At 39.6% G+C, this 16178-nt stretch overlaps 1 protein-coding gene across 1 annotated transcript in view; it reads left to right on the forward strand.

Annotated features, from left to right (window-relative positions):
- CAMK4 (calcium/calmodulin dependent protein kinase IV) overlaps positions 1 to 16178 on the forward strand; it is a 138579-nt gene that overhangs the window by 119356 nt on the left and 3045 nt on the right. The window contains exons 6-10 of the mRNA XM_041467198.1: positions 4651 to 4741; positions 6544 to 6618; positions 10011 to 10086; positions 13722 to 13848; positions 15897 to 16049. Coding sequence (XP_041323132.1) covers positions 4651 to 4741; positions 6544 to 6618; positions 10011 to 10086; positions 13722 to 13848; positions 15897 to 16049 — 522 coding nt within the window. The remainder of the gene's footprint in view (positions 1 to 4650; positions 4742 to 6543; positions 6619 to 10010; positions 10087 to 13721; positions 13849 to 15896; positions 16050 to 16178) is intronic.

The following is a 16178-nucleotide window of genomic DNA, read 5'->3' on the forward strand; positions in this document are numbered from 1 at the left end:
CCACTTATAAAATTCTGCAAACCATAAAACTGGAGAAAGCTACAAATATGCTGCAGAGTAGGATTAGGAATAGAATAAAGTTGCTAACATTCAATGCCCTTTTTGTTCAGTCAAGGACACTGGAAAAAAGGAAGAGAAAGAGCTTGGAGGTTACACTGGATCAAAAGGCAGACGGGAGTGGGATATGTTGGAAATAAAAGGCAAATACATGTATTAATACTTTCTATAAAATTTATCAGATCACAACTACTGGAATGCATTTTTGCATTTTCAACACATTAGTGCAAGTTGACACTTTCCTGTAGGAGAAAACAAGAACGACCACAAGTCTAGAAAAGATTGACCAAGCAAAATCCTGCAGTCCTAGAGAGGAGAATAAATGTGTACATGGTAACAAGCATTCAAAAGGTTCTTGCAAAACAAGGAGATAATCTACTTTCTGCCTCTTCCATATATAGGAAACAAAGAAATGGTCTTCATCTGCTCTTGTCAGAATTCAGGTGAGTTGCAGGGAAGTAGTTTGTAACAGCCAGGAAAGCACAGCCCTGTAATAAATTGCTTGGGGAAATTGTAAAGTCTCTAATAGCAGAGGTCTGCAGGAATAAATTGAACAAAAACTGTTGTAGGTGTAATTGATGCTGCCAAGGAGCATAGAGAGGAATAGATCATTCAGGTTCATTACAGCCATAGTTTTCTACAGTTCTGTGTAATGGGTACCATAAATAAAATTAAGGGATAGGGACAGAGTTTTAAGCAGCTTACGTTTGTCCTTTTGTCATAAAATCTTTCATGTTAGATAGATGCCTGAATTATTAAACAACAAAACAAAGAACAAAAGAAACTTTCATGCAGCAGAGTGAGAGCTTTTTGGAAAAAAAGCTTAAAGGGAAAGAACAAAAAAAAAGAAAAACAAATTCTTTCTGTTGCAGTCATAGTTAAAGTCATGGAAGTTGTTCAGTTATGAATTCCTGTTGTGTACCCCAGGAGTAAAGGCCGAGATGAAGGCTGCCTTCATTTTAAGCAGGTCCTGCAGAGCAGCACCTGTATATCAGACTCAGCACAACCTAATGTCATGCTTAGTCTGACCTCAAAGTTTATCAAAGAGTAATAAAACTGTACTACTCAAATTTTGTTATAAAACTTTTCTCCCAGATTATCTGAGAGTTCTTCGTGATTTTTTATTGGCTGCCATTCTCTGAAGAAATCTGAAGAAAGTGAAAACTGAATATTTTAGCTACAGTGAGAGTACCACATCATGATCACATTTCAATGTGCATGCCATGTTCAACTGTTCTGTAGTGCTATGCATTTACAAACTCTACATCCAGTCATAGAAGTAAAGTATTTTCCAAGTCTTGTCCATATCTTTTATGTGGGAAAAGTGATGTAATTCAGTAATTCCTAGGTTTGTAAAGCGAGTTCTGGCATGATACCTGGGCCCAGATCCTCTCATTTGATCATATAACTTAGTCATTAAGAAACATAACATATAAATAGTAGAGCACCTGTCTTACAATGGAAATGCACAATGCCCAGCATTGTACTACAAACTGGGAAAGTCTTTGAAGTTATGCAAAGGAGCATAACTTTTATTAAAATCGGTATATGAGAAATAAAGCAAGAGCAATCAAAATAAAGCACATATAAATTGAGAAAAAACAAGTGTTATACAAAGTGGATTATGCTAATTTAATGAAATCTGTTTCTAAACCAAGATGCTTTAGCTCATACTGTTCATATTTCTAGAAGACCAATTAGTATTCCTTCAATACCTGGAGCTCTAATGCTACATGAGAAGAATGGCACTGATGAAAATTTGGAAATAGGTCAGTCCTGGGGTATCTACTAACTAAGGGAGCAGTGCTGAAAAGGGACAGTGTTGCAAGGGGGTTGTGAGTGACAGGTGGCCCAGGTTAGATGACAGGAGGTCACTGCATCTGCTAGAGATCTTTATTGACAAGGCTGTTTGGAGGCAGACACCTTTTACAAAAGTCCAGCCAGATGTCTATCCCCTCAGAGGCCTAGGGTTCCACAAGCCTAGCTAATACTTCCATGAAGAATGGGGTATCCACATCCATAAAACCACTGAAGTTTTTCTGTTAGGTTGGTTTTGGAGTTTTTTTTATCCATGTTGCCCTTCTGTCTGCTAGTTCACAACAAAGCTATTGAGCCTATTGGCAATACTCAAAGAATTTTAATGTATTATGAAAATATAAGCTGCGAACAGTAGCTGTTAAACCCAGGACCTGGCAGCATGAGGTGTCCCTGGCCATAACACATCTTGTCCCAGCCCAAATGTGAAGTCAAGCAAGAGAAACAAAGGATGAGAGAGGAAAGAGCAGCAAGGATTGATTTTAGGGTGTGACCATGGCAGAATTTATGTGGGCTGCAGAGAGATGTCAGAGAAGTTACTATGTCTGAGCAGAAATTCTGGATTAAATGCTGGGAAGATAAGGGGAGGTGTGGTGAAGACGGAGTAGGTGTAGGGGTTGTGATGAGGGCACATGAGAGAGAGAGCTCTGATTATTGCAGTGACAATCTTTGAAAGGCATGGGTTAAGTTATTGAGGCAATTTTCTTTTATTGGGCACCCCTATGTGTAAGTTTTATGCAAATAGTGGGCTGGACAGCGAGAGAAATTTTCCTACTTGGGGTTTTGTAAGTTTGTAACAAAAAAAACCACCTGGTTTTCACTCCAAGTCCAATTAGTTAAAAAGTTAGTCAGTCATAGGGCACAGGAGTGGTTAGCAGATGTTCTCAGTTACGGTTCTTGCTGTGTGTGAGAAGAAGCCCCACAAGCCAGTCTCCTTTTATGACTTAAAAAGGAGGAAAAGTTGAACAGCTTCTCCTAAAGTTTTTCCCAAAATTCCCTCCCACAAAAATGTGTTTCTGGAAAGACAAGAAAATTTCTGTGTTTTCAGTCTCACAGCATAAAATGTTTTTAGGATTATGGGCATGTGGTAAAGAGGACCTGCTAAAGACTGCAAACTTGGCTGGAACATTCCATGCTGCATAAATTTGGTCAAGGATTTTTTGTGCAGATGAATTGACAGTGACTGTTTTCCATCAAGTGATCGTGAAATGTTTGATCCTTCTCACTCCTACAGAGGCAGCTAAACTGATTTTCAGCACATGAACACAGATCAGTTCAGACATCTTTTTCTGTCCACTCCAGTCTGATGGCTTTTGGTAGCACCTCTGCATGTCAAACACATCACTGCTATGCTGTGGGAGCATCTTTGCTGCAGTTATGTCTGGCATGATGAAGATATATTTCTGTGGATGGAGAACATGATTGTTTGCAGGCATGCAGATGTGGCTGCATTAAATGATGTAGCAGTGTACTATCCATCAGCTTCCATATGTTGTTGGCTGTTTTTACCTTGGATTATTGATTAGTTACCTCACTGTGGAAAACAGCTGGAGCAAACACTTAAATTTCATTGTGAAGTAAGGGGAGAGTCTTTGACTGATCTCTAAAAGTCACATCATGACAAATCCTGTGACTTTAGGACTGCAGAGAAAGTCAATAAAGAACACTTATTGCACTTTGAGAAAAACACTTGTGAAAAGCACACAGTGTCACTAAAACAATGCCCAAGGACAGAGCAATGTATTCCTTCTTAATGATATTTAATCATTGGCAATTTATAGGAATTAAAATTACAATGAAATACACAGTCAAGAATTCACCTCAGATGCTAACTCAAGTGTACATTATTATAGCTGTGTTGTCTAGGTGAATATTCAACCATTTGTCATTTCCTGCATAAATATGCACAGCGACTGGGATCTTTTGGTAGTGAAAACACAGCTGAGGGAGATGCTACTAAAATGTAGAACAGGAGACTTTTGAATAAGACAATGTGATTCTACCCTTCAGCAACTGTCTTCTAAGACTTCAGAGTTTTGTGTGAATATTTTATCAACAATAAATACAGATTTTCTCTCACTTGTTTATCCTTTTTTGTCTATTAGTATATTGTATATTATATTTTTTCAATTTCTGTCCATAGCAATATAAGTGGAAGCCATATATACTAGAATTTTTTCTTTCCATTAGTGCATGGCAGGAATTCAATAGTGAGTGGATTTGCATGTACTGCATGTACTTTGGCAAGACAGATGGATTTTTGGAACTTTCCAGCTGAGTGGTTTTAAAACTTGTAAGAAATCTGCACCAAGGGACCCCAAGCATTGTAGTTGGCCCAGGACACCTACTGCATCCTTTCTACTCAAATACGTCTATTTAATTGTTTAATAGTTATGTGACCATTTTCCTCTCTCACAGAACGTTATAATGTGCAGAAACTACCTTCCTCTGAGACAGATTTTGGCATCCCATCATCTATCAGATTGCTTCTTAGGAGCTACTGCTTTATTAAAATTCAAGGATACTTTCTGATTTTGTTCCCAAATTAACATGATGTTATCTTTGCCTTCCCAAATTTTATTTTCCTATTCAGATTACAGTATGAATCCAAGGATCCTATGCTCAGCAAGTTTGCAGAGAAAAGAGCTGTTGAAAATTAGTGAAGTAACTCTGTGTCACACACAGATCAAATATTAATCTGCAGCTATAGAGAATTAGAAAGACATCAACTCATGCTTGACCCTTCTCACTTACATGCTTTGACTTTCTCTTTCTTAGTATCTGCATGCAAATGGGATCGTGCATCGAGACTTGAAGCCAGAAAATCTACTCTATGCAACACCAGCACCAGATGCACCATTAAAAATTGGTGAGCAGCATTAAATGTCTGCTTCCCTGATGCCTTTGCATCAGTAATATGTGCTAACTGATGTTTGGAGTATATACATCTCACGATAATCCTATTTGAAGCCAGTCCTTAATGAACAGCATGTTACTTCAGCAGCACAGCTGTTAATGATAGTTTCAAAACCAATGCAAAACTAGATGCTTGCTTAGAGAATTCATTGCCAAAATCATGTGGAACGTGGCAGAGATTAAAGCACTGGGAACAAGAAGAATCATGAGAACAGCATAAAGGTCTGTGCACCACTTTTATGCCCCTTTTTTTCTGTTAAGCTGGTACCTTAAGAGGAAAGATATACTAGTGTGAAAATAAAATGTGCAGATAAGTGGCAGAAAGCAAACTGAGCAAGGCTGGCTTCTGTTTTGAAGGCAGGTTTGAGGGACATGCAGAGATCTTTGCAAAGAGCACGGAGAAGCTCTCTGAAGCATGGTCAGCACCACAGGAGGAGCAAGGCTCTCCTGATCAGGAATGTATTGTGCCGATTCTGTTGGAGATGCAGACACTTCCAAAGGGTATAACCTCCAAAAATGTTGGGCATGCCTAGTTTTTTGCTTGAGCAAGGAGCATCCTTGTAACCCTTCTAAGTTTGAAAATACCACCTGGTGCTCCTTTAGGAGTGAGTGTTTCCACGGTCATCAGGATGGTGTTCGTCATGGTTTTCTGAAGCCAGATTTCCAATAAGTGGCCTCAAGCAATTTTGTATAAATTTCTAGGAACATTCTTGGTTCTCAGGGTGATGGTATTGTACTTTATATCTTATTCTACTTATCTTTCCTGGAAAGGCTCCAAACTTGATAATTTAATGTAACACCAGTGGCTTTTGTTTGATGTCCAGAGTGTGTAGGGCTTTTGAAACATTTCCTAAATGCCATGATTCTTCAGCTTCCTGGTAAGGTAATTGCCTTATTTAAATTGAAGTCCAATTTACAACGAGTGGCTGTGTCTATAAAAGTTAACTTTATTTCTAGTTAGATAAATTATAATGCAAAAAGGATAGCCCTTTAGGAAAAAAGTGACCTATTTTCATCCTGATCTTGAGTTAAAACATTCCCTTTTATATTCAGTCTAACTAAACAAAATCAAGTCCTTTATTTTGCGCTCTTAAGGCAAAGGTGATTTTCATCACCTAAGAATAAGTCCGTTTGAATAAGCTTAGTTTATTCTCAGTGAAAAAAAGAGTTGTGAACACTTCAATTTTTATTACTTTTATGAAGGAGTCATGCAAGTACAGTATGTATTGTCACAAAGGCCCTTGCTCTGTGAATAGTAATTCAGGGTGGAACATTGGAGAAGGGATGATCAATACTTCTTTTATCATCATCTCTGTGCCTCTAAAAGGCTTCTATCAAAATATTGCTGAGATTTTGTCTTGCAAAAAAGCAACCCTTGACTAAAAAAAGCAACCCAAAATAGTTCTGATAATTTTACTGAATTACTCACAGAGTGGGAACTGAATATATACCTAAAATATATTTTTGAATCTCTGCTTGTATGCCCTTAGGCCTCCCACTGCACTGGCTTTGTGCAGTTTTCAGAATAAAATACAAGCTACATTTCTGTCAAGCAAGAGCCAGGAATACTCATTTTTACAGCAAATTTTGCCTCTGGATTGCAGCATGGGTAGATGCATTAAATCAATGCTTACCTATGGAAATGTCAATACCATTCATTTAACGTATGAATGTTTATTTAATTACATATACAACATAAAAACCTACATTGTTACAGGGAGTAAGAACATTAATATTCCCAAACCATCTTAACAGCTGACTTTGGACTTTCCAAGATTGTGGAAGATCATGTGACCATGAAGACAGTTTGTGGAACTCCAGGGTACTGTGGTATGTTGTTTTGTTACTTATATTTGCATTTATGACTGTAGATGCAAAGGAAAGAGGACACTGGAGAAGATGGCGAGATCACTCTGTTACCTCATAGAACAGCCTATAATGGCATTCAGGTGACATTGTCACTGACCATTGTATGACATTGCCTGCAAGGCACACACACATACCAAGTCTGTTTCAGAGCAGCATTTAATTCCAGTCCAGTTAGTTTTATAAAACTGTGTTTCACATATTAGCTGTTAATGTTCTGGTTGTCCTCTCTTGTGACAGTTATACTACCAGTGTCACACGTCCATAGTTAGAGCTTAGTGCTTTTATGCCCATCACCATATACTTCGTAAAAACAGCATAAGGCTCATTCCTGTAGAAGAGCCCTCAGAGTTATGTTGACTTGGTAGGAAGGATTGAGGCTGAATATTTCTGCAGGGAAGGGAAGAAAGGAGCTTTATGCCTATAGTTATGTGCCTATAGCAATCCTTGATTTACAATTCAAGTCAACTGACTGTGCAGAAGTCCTGGTGACCAGAAAACATTCAAGCATTACTTTCCAGAATTGGAGGAAACCCAGGAGAAATACTGTTTAAATGCCAAATTAAACTATGAATAATTGATGGTTCCAGGCTGCCAGCTCCCACATCCTGCCCACCCATCTATCAGCGGCTTCTCCAGAAAGGACACAGCAACAAAAAACACATACTGTAGTCTGAATACTTTGGCATCAAGACTTGACAATCTATAGTCTTTGGGATGTACAGATTGATGCAGAGGACGGAAAGCAAGATGATCACAGAGAACTTGGTTTGCTGCAATGTTGTGCCTTCAGTGAACTTAACAAGAAGAGCATAAGTGTTTTCTGAGAGTAGCACAAAAAATCAAGCCAGTGCAAAGCAATGATTCATGATCAGTCTGTTAGAGGCAACCTCTAAACTAACACCAATGTGTCAGACAATTCCATTCACCAAAAGCAAACTTCTGGAAATCTTAAAAAATACAAAAAAGCCCTTCTGTTCATGGCTGTGCAAGTGTAGTGTGGGAAGGGGAAAAGATTGCATTGATGTTCGTAGGTACAGCCAGCCCACTGTGCTCCAGAAATGTGGCAGCCATCGTATGTGCATCACAGATCCAGTGGGACCAGGGTCCTCAAGCTGTGCCTGTCAAGCTGCTTAGGCAGATATTGACTCCTCTTTACTTTTGCAGAGCTGGAGTTCCCCAAAACTGCCTGGCCTTTCCGTCTGCTCCTCACAGCAGCAGAACCAACTGCTGGAAATGGTCTGTCTTTCCTTCCAATTAAAACAGAATATCAAAAATAAAGCCTAAATAAAAGTGCCAAGCAAATAGACTCATAGAACCATTAAGGTTGGAAAAGACCTCCAAGACTGTCAAGTCCAAGCTTTGACAGCACACCACCATGCTAACTGTGGGCCATGTCTAGTTGTTTCTTGAATACCTCCAGGGTAGATGACTCCACCATCTCCCTGGGCAGCCTGTTCCAATGCTTAACCACCCTTCCTGTGAGAAAATCCTTCCAAATATCCAACCTGAACCTCCCCTAGTGAAGCTTGAGCCATTTTCTCTTGACCTCTCATGGTTACATGGGAGGGGAAGACAACCCTCACTCCACTACCACCTCCACCCAGGTAGTTGTAGAGACTCCCTGACCCTCCTCTTGTCCGGGCTGAACACTCACACTTCTCTCAGCTGCTCCTCTTAGGATTTATTCTCTGTACCTTCACCAGTTTCTTTGTCCTTCTCTAGACAGGCTCCAGTCCCTCAAGGTCCTCCTGGTTGTAAGAGGTCCCAAACTGGACACAATATTTGATGTGTGACTCACTGGTGCCCAGCACAGGGGGGATGGTTACTGCCCCACTGTTGCTGACACAGGTCAGGATGTCCTTGGCCTTCTTGGTCACGTGGACACAGCTGGCTCATGTTCAGTTACTGTCAACCAGCACTCCCAGCTCCTTTCCTACTGAGCAATTTTCCAAATGCTCTGCTCCCAGCCTGTAGCACTGCAGGGGGTTGTTGTGGCCCAAGGCAGGGCTGACTTTCAATCTCATTGAAACTCATGCCATTGGCCTTGTCTCATGGATCCAACCTGTCCACATCCCTCTGTACAGCTTTCCTAGTGCCCACTGATGTCATCTGCAAACTGACTTAGGATAGCCTCATCCAGACCACGATAAAGATCTAAAACAGGACTGGTCCCAACACTGGACCCAACACTGGGAAACTCCTAGCCACCAGCTGGATGTAACTCCACTCATGACCACTCCCAGGGTCCAGATGTCCAGAGAGTTTTTCATCCAGTCAGTGACACCACAGCTGTCCACACCATAAGCAGCCAGTTTCTCCAGGAGAATGTTGTGGCAGACGGTGCCAAAGATTGCTAGAGTCCCCATAGACAACACCCACAGCCCTCCCCTCAACTGTCAGGTGGATCAGCTGCTCATGAAAGGAGATCAGGTTGGTCAGGCAGGATGTGCCACTCCTGAACCCCTGCTGGCTGTGCCTGATCCCCTGTACTGTATTTGCCATGTGATCACATCCAAGATGATCTTCTCCATCATCTTCCCTGGCACCGAGGCCTGTACTTCAGACCTGTACTGTGCCTCACAGGCCCGTACTTCCCTGCATCCATTTTCCTGCCCTTCTTGTGGATTGACATCACATTAGCCAACCTCCAAATCATCTGGGACCTTCCCAGTTAGATAGGACTGATGATCAGTGATGCAGAGCAGCTTGGCAAGCTCCTTCTCCAGCTCCCTCAGCATCCTTGGATGAATCCCACCTGGTGCCATGAACTTGTGAGTGTCTAAGTGGCTCAGCAGGTCACTGCCTCCCTCCTCCTGGATTGCACAGGGTCTGTTCTGCTCTCTGTCCCTGTCTGCCAGCTGGGGCTGGTTCCTTGCGGATAAACAGGCCTTACTGTTGAGGACTGAGGCAAAGAAGGCATCTGAGCCTTTTCCTCATCCTTGGTTCCAGTGTTTGCCTCTGCATCCAGTCAAGGATGTAGATTTTCATTGGCCCCATTTTTGTTGCTGATGTATTTATAAAAACACTAAGTAAAATACTGAAGTTAAAGCACCTCCTCCTTGGTCACACTGTAGCTCCAGTGCATCTGTAGCTTTCTGTCATTTCTTCCACAAACATAAAAAACAATTTGAAATCAAAGTACACTTCTCTTTTTATTCTGGCTCTGCTTGGGCATGACTTCTCTTGTTTTATATTCAGTGAAGGGACGTATTTGCCTAATTAAGGGCTTAAATGGGCAGTCCCAATTTTTTATAAAACTCTGCACACAACTGTGCGTGGACTTCAATTGTTTTTGTGACTGTTATTTCTTCACTCGACTTTTGTGTTACTGAAAAGTGTTTTGTTCTCTGCAGCACCAGAGATACTACGGGGATGTGCCTATGGCCCTGAGGTGGACATGTGGTCACTGGGGATTATCACCTACATCCTGTAAGTGCAAACAGTCATAGAGAGAGGTTCTCTTTTTAGCACCCACAGGATTTCATTACACTATGAGCTGTGCCATTGGAAAAGACAAGATTCTGAACTTTAATTATTACGTTCCTAACCTTACTGAAGTCATATCCTAGAGGAACATGGCAAAACAGTCAGTCTAAATATTTGATAAATATAACACTTCTTCCTGAACAGCAGCAGACCTACCCATGCAGAATCATGCTACTAATACGAACAAGTATAGACCAAAAGTTCCAAACACTTGTGTTTAAGTAGGCATTTGTGTCTAACTCTTATTGTGGTTAGTCATGATTCAATTGGTAAGAATTACAATTACTTTATTATATTGATTGAATCCTTCAAAGGAAGATTATTGAGAAGAAAAATTGCATATGATGTATTGACTTCTTTATAGGAGAATAATTATGAGACTTAATTTAGACCCTTGGCAATGACAATGCTTAGATGGGTTGTGTAGTTATATACAATACTTCTAGGATGCTTTTGTGGGAAGAAAATGACATTTTACACATGTAACTTAAAGATATGGAGGATTTTATACATGTGGGCCATTATCCCTCCCCTACTACTTGTTATGTCCAGCAAGTACAGTGTGGAATAACACAGTTATTTTTATATTTTGCAAAGAAAAAATTATATTCACTAGAGTTTATACTAAAAGTCCATGTAAGGATATATAAACACTCTGATAGCAATGTCAGAATACATTCATCTTTTCTTCTGCACATAAGTTTCAAATAATTCAAAGGTCTCCTTTTGGGTGCCTGCAAATAATAGGCTACAATATTCCTATTTGTCATTTTGTTATTTGCTCCTTTTAAATGTGTGTCATGGTCTGGTTTAAGATCCAGACCTTGTGTTGAAAATCATGTCTCAGATATTGCCAGCCAGGTGCTCATTTCTTGTCACTTCTAAGGTTTCCGCTGATGACAGAAAGATATGAAACTTGCCAGCAAGATGATCCCTAAGACTGGAGAGGTGACTTTTGTTGTCCTTTTACAATGCCACCTAGATTGAGTTATGGCCTTTCCTAGTTACTCAAGGCCTAATGAAGTTACTGCACTTCAAACTAAGAGCCTGCCTTAAGTAGAACTTACTTTTAAGTGTAAGCAAGCTCCAACAAACTCCAGAGAGCTCCTATCTAAATATCTGGCACAGCATTTTCCATATGCAGCTTCCCAAAACCTTCCAGCTGTTCAGGGGATGCTCCCAAGCCACACTAAACCTCTGTGTGTGCGTAAATACAAGTGTGTGAGTTCCTGCCCTAGATGAGGCTGCATGACTGTAGATACTCTTCCATTCTTCCTCCTTCTAATCCTGTCCTACTCCCACCTCAAAATCCAATTTGATCTACAGGAACAGGATGCAAAAATCCACCTGGTTGTCTCTTCCATTTAGCTTTAACAGTACTCCACCTTTTAACTCTTCTACTGTGCATAAAGCTTTGTGGATCAATATGTCTGATGGATTAGAAACTGAGACCAGAAAGGTACATGTAAAATTACTAAATCATTAATCCTGGAGCCCAGAGGACAATGTTGCATGTCTCAGTTTCATAGTTGAGTAAAGGAAACCCACTTACATAGAGACAATAAAAACCCCAACACTCCTGTATGTCCACGCAAAATGGAGTGGATGTAAGAGTTAACAATCACATTATAGAAGATTGGCATAAAACTGTATCTTGCCATTAATCAAAGTGGACTTACTATTTGATTTTAAAAAACTGACATATTTTGACAGAACTGAGCCAAATTATATTAAGACCTATTGGTGGTAACTATCGTTATTCAAAGGAAGCCACATGTATAGTTTTAAAAGTCAAGAGGAACAGTCCTTTTTGTATTCCTAAAGCAGGTAGAAATCCTTCTGCATGTTTGAGATGCAGACAGTGGTCAAAAAATACAGAGTCTTTGCCTGTAGTTAAAATTGCATGGATTTAAATAAAGGAGTTACTTTACTAAGTTACTTTAAAGGACACAAGACCCCATCTGGTCATTTTTAGTTGTTTTTTAAGCTCTTTACATTGACTTTTCCTTTATTTGTAGGTAACTGATTTAAACTGAATCACAAAAATAAAATGTTATTTCAAAATAATATAAAATCAATAGCAGCCACACTAGGTTTTGCACTGAGTCAATTAATCTAATTTAAAATCACACCTCTATGTTTACTCATCTATTTTGGCATGTAGCAAAAAAAAAAACCAAAAACTCTGTCTGCTGAAATGGATTTTTAAGTAGAAGCATATCTATTGAAATTGTTAGTAGGAAAGCAATAGGTGATAGTAGTGAGTTACAGTGAAAACAGAAAGCTCACTTAGGAGGCTTCCCACACAATCACAGCAAGACTTAAGCAGGTTCTTACTGTCATTGGTGACCCAGGTCGAATAAACAGTTTGGGCGGAGCCAGTGAGGGGAGCTCAGGGGTGTTCCATGGGGACAGCAGGGACCTGCTGCAAACCCAGAAATGGTAATGGGAGAGGCAGCAAACAGGAGGAGCAGCAGAGTGCCTCTGCCTGGCTACCACCTACTGAAGCACAAGGTTGGGAGGCTGGATCCTTGTGTTTTAATACACCTTTGCCAGACTTGGAAAAAATAATGTGCCCAGAATATTCTTGCAATGAGGTGTTTCTTCCCTTCAGCAGTGGAATGTGATGCAGCTGTTCCACCCACGGTTATGCACCACTCCCAAAACCACATTTCTTCCTTGAACCTCAGCCTCCTTTTTCAGAACAGTAAGCATATTGTGTTTAAAAATACAAAAAGAAGTTAAAATGTAGGACTTTTCTATATTTTTTCCGGTCTTGATCATTATGATCTGCTGTTGTTTTCCTCTCATCATCTTACTGCTTGTTGCATTTTCTGGAAGCAGGGGAGGAGATAGCCTTTCTCTCTTAAGCTCAGATCACATACTGGCTGAATAGGAAATTCACTTTAAAAAAATCTGATTATGTGTGCAGGCGTGATTAAAGTGCAGTGAAGCGATAAAAAAAAAGGACATGATACAAATGGAAACCATATCTATGAGTCTGCTTTCCCTGAGGCCAGCAATGTGGATCTCTGCTGGGATCTGTATTATACAGTATATTTATAAATGCGGTCATTAGTGAGATCACAAGACTTCTAGATTGTATGTAGGTTACCTAAGTAAAGATGAGGCCTGATCATGAAAACTTACCAAAGGTTTTTACATATTGTGGCTGATAGGATGGAAAAATGTACAGGGATCAACATGTCTAAAAATCATTCCTAATTGAAGATACAAAAACTTTAACTGAGCGTGTAAGATCCTCAGCTAATTCCTACTCCTCTGGCAAGAGTTACAGGGATTCTGATAAATGCTCTATGATCCTATTTTAATAGTTGCAATTAAACACATGAAAATAGAAAAAATACAGTTAGAAAAGCCTTTCCCAGTGCTTAAGAATACTTATGACCATATTTCTCTCTGCTCTGTAGAATTAGAAGTTCATAAGTACATCGAGGTCTGGTTTCCCAAAGTGATCTACAGGACACAGAGTATGGAAAAATACTACCATGAATTATTTCTAACAATTCCAAGACTAATTAAAATTTGATAAATTAATTTCTTTTTTATCCTTTCAGACTTTGTGGCTTTGAACCATTTTATGATGAAAGGGGAGATCAGTATATGTTTAAGAGAATCCTGAGCTGTGAATATGACTTTGTGTCCCCCTGGTGGGATGATGTGTCTCTGAATGCCAAGGATTTAGTAAGTAAAGCAAAAATGAGACTGGAGTATTTAGTATTTCTGCCACTGAGAAAGAGTCCATTTTGGTGTGGGGACAGAATAATTGGTTAATTAATTGTTCATAATTGTTTCCTCTTGTCTTTGCTATATTGTAGTGTTGTTAATATCCCCTGTTAGTCCAGTGCTGTAATTTTGCACTCAGAACATGGATATTCAGGTCCTTCTGTGAAGCAAGCCATAGATTGTCAGCAGCTGTCACAGTGTTCATGTATGCCTGCCTTTCCTTCCAGCTCTGAAGTGTTTCACCATTCATCTTTTCTGGGCAAACACCTTCAGGGGAATGTAGAAACAAGCCCTTCTTTTTTTCAAAAAATGCAGTTTGCAAGCCTGCATTTTGGGGAAGAATATAAAAAGGAATGAAACTTTCCTCCCACTGCTTTTTTTGGCATGTTTTTTTCTGTCCATTAAAGTTTGTTTTTTTTGGTAGGTGAGGAAAGACTTACTACTTTTAAATATGCTCCATTAGCAACATGCAAGGGCTGGCATGCTATCTGCACTGTATTCTTTTATTAGTGGATAAAGTAATTTGGATCCAGGAGACACTGATCTGCAAAGATAGGTATGCTTGAGTCTGACTTTTGTCAATAATAACTTGCATCATTCAGTTATTTCATAAGCACTGAAAACACAAGTGCTGTGTTCCCTATATACTTATACAAACTGTGTCACAAAATATTATGTCATTTGTTAGTAAAGTACTTCAAGATATTTCAAATAGAAGTACTGTAGAAGTTCAAAGTACTTTTTTGGTGTTTTATGAGATGTGACATTTTTCTAAGGCTAAAAAAATATAATTTAAAGCCAGATCAACAGCAGGTAAAGCTTTTGTCCAATCCGCTCCATACTGTTTTAGTAAAGTAAAGCTCAAACTTTTAGATTTGAACATTGCATAGGAAATTGTAGATAATGATGATGACCATGACTCTCAAAACCCATGTTGTGGGCAGTTCAGTGTTCAGCTGAAGTGATTTGTTTAACTCCAGGTCTTTGTTGGAGACACAACCAATATTCACCACAATTCCTGTTCTTCTGCATGCACTTCAGGGAAGAAATTTTGTTTAAAAGCTATTTGTAGGGAGATTTCAGAGAACCCTAAAGCAAGTTTTCCCTCACCCCTGGGCACATAGAAGCAGTGGAGCCCGTGCCATCACTTGCACTGCTCCAAGAGGGTCTATAGTCAGGAGAGCTGGGTAAGTGTGGCTCTGCAGAGTGCCATCTGTGTACTTTGTTACTCCATCCTCACCTGTCTTCTTTTTTTAAAACTCCACTTGTCCAGAGATACAGTAAAACTCATGGAATGTCACTTGACTGGACACACTTTGTATACAGCAGGACCATCTCCAGTCCCAGGGGTATGTTTGCAGTGCCTTTTCCCAAAAATATCCTACTGTCATATTTGTAGAAGTCCAGGTTTTCTGGCTTTGGTGATAGAAGGAATGGTGTAAACAGCATTAGTTTCAGAGTGGGCTAAGACAGAAAACAATGCTTTTTTTTTATGTGCACATAAGGTTTTTCAGTGACTGAAAGAAAAATTTCCTTTGTGATATACATGACAGAGACTGCATGGTACAAGTGTGCAGAAGCTGCATGCACATAATTTAAACCTTCTAATCCACTTTAAAACTTGTCCAAATTCTAAAGTAGAGATACTGCTCAGAGACTTTGAGAATCTCTTAGGGTTTTTGTGACAAGTCAGACATGAAAGAGCCTATGATAGATACAGGTCAGCTGCATTGGTACATACCCTTAATATGTTGGTAACCAGTTGATACTTTTTATTTTCTCTTCCCCCTTAGTGGCTGTCTTAATCAGATGTTATTTATGGAGGACCAAGAAATGCCAGAAGCAAAATACTTGCAAAGACACAAATGAAAATTCTTGTTGGTTTCTTAGAATGTCTCACCTAAGTTGTTCTCCAAACCAAGGCTAGAGCCCCCAAATGCAAAACTAGGTAAATTTGAATGAAGAATAATGTTGACAGTCTTTTGTATTTCTTGCTTGTGATTCAGGTTAAAAAGCTGATTGTTTTAGACCCCAAGAAACGCCTCACCACTCTACAGGCTTTGCAGCACCCATGGGTCACAGGGAAGGCAATAAACTTTGCACATATGGACAACGCGCAAAAGAAACTTCAAGAATTCAATGCCCGGCGTAAACTTAAGGCAAGTCTCTGCTCATTGTCTCTGTTTTGGCTATGAAAGCATGCAATTAAATTAGTAACCTTGCAGAAACCTTGCACATTTTTGAGAACAATATTCCATGGTGTTATGGAAGCTTTTTATTTAAGATGT

Source organism: Pyrgilauda ruficollis, unplaced genomic scaffold (assembly GCF_017590135.1).
Source record: "Pyrgilauda ruficollis isolate IOZ18807 unplaced genomic scaffold, ASM1759013v1 scaffold202, whole genome shotgun sequence".
NCBI lineage: Eukaryota > Metazoa > Chordata > Aves > Passeriformes > Passeridae > Pyrgilauda > Pyrgilauda ruficollis.